At 41.8% G+C, this 4,455-nt stretch overlaps 1 protein-coding gene across 1 annotated transcript in view; it reads right to left on the reverse strand.

The window, feature by feature from the left end:
* Nucleotides 1-2,567: 2,567 nt before the first annotated feature.
* RAG2 (recombination activating gene 2) overlaps nucleotides 2,568-4,455 on the reverse strand; it is a 6,248-nt gene continuing 4,360 nt past the window's right edge. Inside the window, exon 2 of the mRNA XM_009329681.1 lies at nucleotides 2,568-4,189. Coding sequence (XP_009327956.1) covers nucleotides 2,568-4,175 — 1,608 coding nt within the window. The 5' untranslated portion in view covers nucleotides 4,176-4,189. The remainder of the gene's footprint in view (nucleotides 4,190-4,455) is intronic.

The following is a 4,455-nucleotide window of genomic DNA, read 5'->3' on the forward strand; positions in this document are numbered from 1 at the left end:
CAGATCAAACATACAATACACTAACATTATGGGCCTGATAAGCAATATCGTAAAGTCTGACTGTGAATTGCTTTTTTCATAGCCACAACTTAAAAGTAAAGAACAACAATTCAGGTAAGGATTGGAAGGGGCCTCAATGTCTGCTTGTGCTTGCCACATGATGAGCATACCTGCTCTCGGCTCCCAGGGGCTCAGGGAGTCACTGCAGCTGCAGGAGTCAGTTCTGGAAACTCAAGATATGCTCCCAACATACTGCAACCACACCACCAGTGCCTGAGCCACCAGGCTTTATCTCAGGCTGAACATCACTTCTGCTAGGCTAGTGTCAAGCTTTCCCTGTGGAAAATGTTTCCATCCTTTTATTTTGTCCGTACTAGCAGACAAATTTTTCACACAGTGTGGGGTCTGAGGAATTTGAGATAATGACAGTAATTGGGAGAGGTAACAGGCAAAAACTCAGACGGGACATTGCTAGGGAGTTCAGTAATTGCGGGGAGTCTTTTGTTCTTGTAAAATGGTGAAGGGACGAAGGGTGGAGTTTTGTTGTGTGAGTATATTGTCCCCCCTTGTTGGTGTTGTGATGATGTGGCTTTAACTTTGATGTGGATTTTTTTTTGTTGATATAAATGAAATCTATGAAGAGTGCATGATGAATGTATATTTTAATGACAATTCAGCTAAGTAAGACCTATGACTAACCTACAAAAGGCGATGTTGACTATTGAATTTCACCAGTTTGAAGGGACTTTACATGGGCATGATATTAATTTATTCCTTGGAAAAACTTATAGCACTATATACTCTGAACGTAGGTAAAGTAGCATGACAAAGGAAACAGGAAGCTGGCATTGAAATCTATGAATTTATACCAATATCAAACTGGTAAGAGGGGAGTCAGGGTGATACACTTCCCATTTACAAGCTCTACCCAAACTATAACTTTCCTCAGCACGTGAAAAGGTTGGAAACAGAAACTTTGTATGGTTGCCCTTTACTTTCCTCTGGTGTTGACTTGAGTTGTGAAGGTTTTAAGGGGAGTACTGTGCATACACGTCTGTGTTGATAGGAATACGGTGCTACACGTGCTGCTTTGTAAAGGAGTGGCTGCTCAGGGTCTGCACATAGCGATCAAATGGCTGACAGCTGCTCCTGTTTTTCTTTTTTATTCAGGGGTCCAGCACAAGAGCTGGACTGTGAGTACTGAGCTATTATTGTTGGCTCACAAATGTTGAGCTGACAGTATTGATTTTTTGAAAAGACGTTTGGAGCAGTAATAAAAATAAAAAATGAAGTCAAGAATGATGAGGCTTTACAAATAGCCAATAAAAGAATCCACAAAAAAGTTAGTAAACTCTTGGGCTATTCAACCTTGACAATGTCCTTTTCAATCTGAATCCAATCTTCTCCTCGTGCTTTGAGCAGCCAGCTACATTTGTTTCCACCCTCACAATGCTCCACTGGCTCAGTGAGTCAGCTCTGAGCTACAGCTTGCACTTTTAAGCTTTCACACTCTACACAGTCACACTGGGAGAGCAGAGAAAGAAATGTGTAGTGGAGGACCTGGAGTAAATGATAAAAGTCCTGTTCATCAGAAGGAACTTCTTCTGAAGTCAATGGGAGCTCACAGCATGGGGCGGCTGTGAAGCTAGACCCCTTATCAGACTTCAGATGGACCTCCCAAGCACACATGCTGTCCTTTTGTAGGCTTTGGGATTTACAGTGTTTGATTTACCCCAAGAGTAGGTGAAAAAAATGCAGTCATTTTTATTATAAACTTTATTAGCTTACTAGATTTTTAAAAATACAAACACAAGGCAGTTGTTGAGCACAGTGGTTTAAAAAAGCAATTTGATTTTTACTATGAGATGATATCCACAACTGTAGCCAAAACTGACATATAGTAATTCAGTACCCCTCAAAATCAAAAATTAATTATCCAGAATTAAATGCTCCATATGTAAGCTTTCCATAAGTCCAGAAGTCCCTGAAGAAAACCGACCTTCAGTGTCTGAATATTTCATTATTTCTGACACAAGGGACTTAAGCCACCACTTTAGTTTAAAACCAGAGTAATTAGTCTAATTTTATTTCATTACACCAACATAAAATTGGAGTAATGCAGTTATAAATTAGACCAAATATTTCTAGAACTACTCACTAAGATAAAAAATTAAAATGGGTACTATAATGTTCTTTATGGACAGATGCTAGCACCACTGAGTACATGGGATAATGTCTTATACTACCGGCAGTTCCATTAAACTCACTGGGAATAGCCGGGGAGTAAGTTACAGCATAAAATACAGCACAAAGTTACCAGTATCTGGCTGTGTGTTTGCACAGTGCCCTCTATGATGGGGTTCCTATCCGGATATTATAAAAATACACATAAGAAACAAAATAAATTCATGAGCTTTGAAATGTAACTGAAATATTGAGATAATTGAAATCAATTAAATAGAAAGATCTCTTCGAGCTCCAATAACCGATCCTGCTTCAACCATTACTGGCTGTCTTTGACTGTGATTTCAATTCCTCCCAGGTGAATACAAATCGGCAGTGTAAATCTATTCAAACAATCTCCGAAGAAAGGACTTTTTCGCGGGCGTTGTTAACTTCATGGTTGTCTTTTTGCGCAATGGTTTCATGGGTTGCTTTTTCAGGTGCACCACCTTTTTGGGAGTTTGTAGCCCTTTATTGAGGTCAACATGCTCGTTGCAGAAGTACTTGACATTTGCTTCTGAAAGACGTAGGAGCATGCTCTCTGAGAGATCCATACATTGTGCGTGGACCCAGTGGCCAGCCCCACTGGAACACAGGATCATTGCAGGCTTGTTGAGTTCTGTCGAATAGAAAGGGACCCAGGTGTTAATGTCAATATTGCAACTGGCAGAGCAGGTGATCCAGTAGCCTGTTTCTGATTCATCTTCTTCATCATCTTCATTGTAAGTGTCAGTATCATCAACATCAAAGCTATTGGCTTCAGCACTAAAACAAAACTCTTCCGAATCTTCAAATGGAGTGGAGTCTCCAGGGTCTTCGGTCGATGTCTGACTGCAAGTTTGTGCTGTCAGTTCTTCCTCCTTGTCCTCTTCTGCTCCTTTGCATCTCAAAATGTAGAAGTAGTTTGCATCTGAGATTAACTGTTTGTTGGCCCCTGGAATGCCCAGCAATACGGATCCTTTGCCCATATCACAGCCAAACCACATCCTGCAGTGTTTAATATCTGGTGTCCAGTCTGGGCTTGCCCTTTCAACAATCTCTATCTTATTATCTTCCAGAACTATGGTGTTACACACCAGCCGTTTCTGATTGTCAGACTGGTAGCCCCCGACAAGGACAAATTCAGTATCACCGGTTTGAGTCACTATAGCACTTGACACAGATATCCCCCCTGGCAAGATGGTGCAGGTCACGGCTGGGCTGCCCAGTGGGAGATCAACTTTTAGCCTGTACAAGCTGGGGGATCTGGTGTTATTTTGAAGTGAATGGCCTCCCAAAATGTAGATTGTATCATTTCTGGCAACTGAAACGTGGAAAGAAAGTCCATCTTGAAGCTCTGGAAGTATGTATGACGTACAGCATCCAAACTCAAAATCAACGAGAAAGACAGATGGCAAACAGTCAACTACACTGTTCCATTTTTCAGTGGTTCTTTGTGCAAGAGGAGTATATGCTCTCCCTCCAAATATAACGCTCATGCTTTTTCCCCGGCTATGAACTACGTTAATTGTATGCCCATATCTAGCTTCAGGGACATCTCCAGCCAGGTCTTTCTCAACGCATTGGAACGTGATTTTCTTGCTATTTTTGCTTACCAAACTCATAATGTAAATCTTATCAGAAAGGTCATTGTTAGGTGTTTTACCACCATGGATGATATACTGGTACTCATCAGACTCCGCATTGCCTCCGAGCGTGCAAAGAGCAGGGTAGCGGAGAGGGGGGAGGTAACACGAGTCTTTAGAGAAGGCGGCAGGTTTCATTTTGAGCTCATTCTGCTTTGTATCGAGGAGGAAAACACCAGTGGGACAGGATCTCTTTGGCCATCCTTTCTGCCCAAAAAAGAAAACATGCCCGTCAAAATTCAGGAGAGAGAAGCCCGGCTGAAGCAGGGACGAATTACTGACGGCTGATACCACCTGCAGTGACATTTCATCTGCTGACTGGGCCATTGTGTGGTAAGTGTCTGAGAAAAAAAACACAAAAGAAACAATGAAATATGCTTTAGACCCTATGAGAGTTGTTTAACAGTACTTGAATAAATCGTATTAAAGTTGCATTTCATTTCATACTTTGAGACCCAAAAAGAGACCCTTTTCTGCAACTCAAGACATGAATCAAGGAAGAGCTGTGTACCAGTTCCGCGGGATTTTGCACAAACTATGGCCTGTTAGCACGTAAAACCCTAACTTTGCTGTTTGTGGTTCCCGGGCCGCCCCCCGCAGCTCTGCG

The sequence above is a fragment of the Pygoscelis adeliae genome, unplaced genomic scaffold, assembly GCF_000699105.1.
Source record: "Pygoscelis adeliae isolate BGI_AS28 unplaced genomic scaffold, ASM69910v1 Scaffold117, whole genome shotgun sequence".
Classification (NCBI taxonomy): Eukaryota; Metazoa; Chordata; class Aves; order Sphenisciformes; family Spheniscidae; genus Pygoscelis; species Pygoscelis adeliae.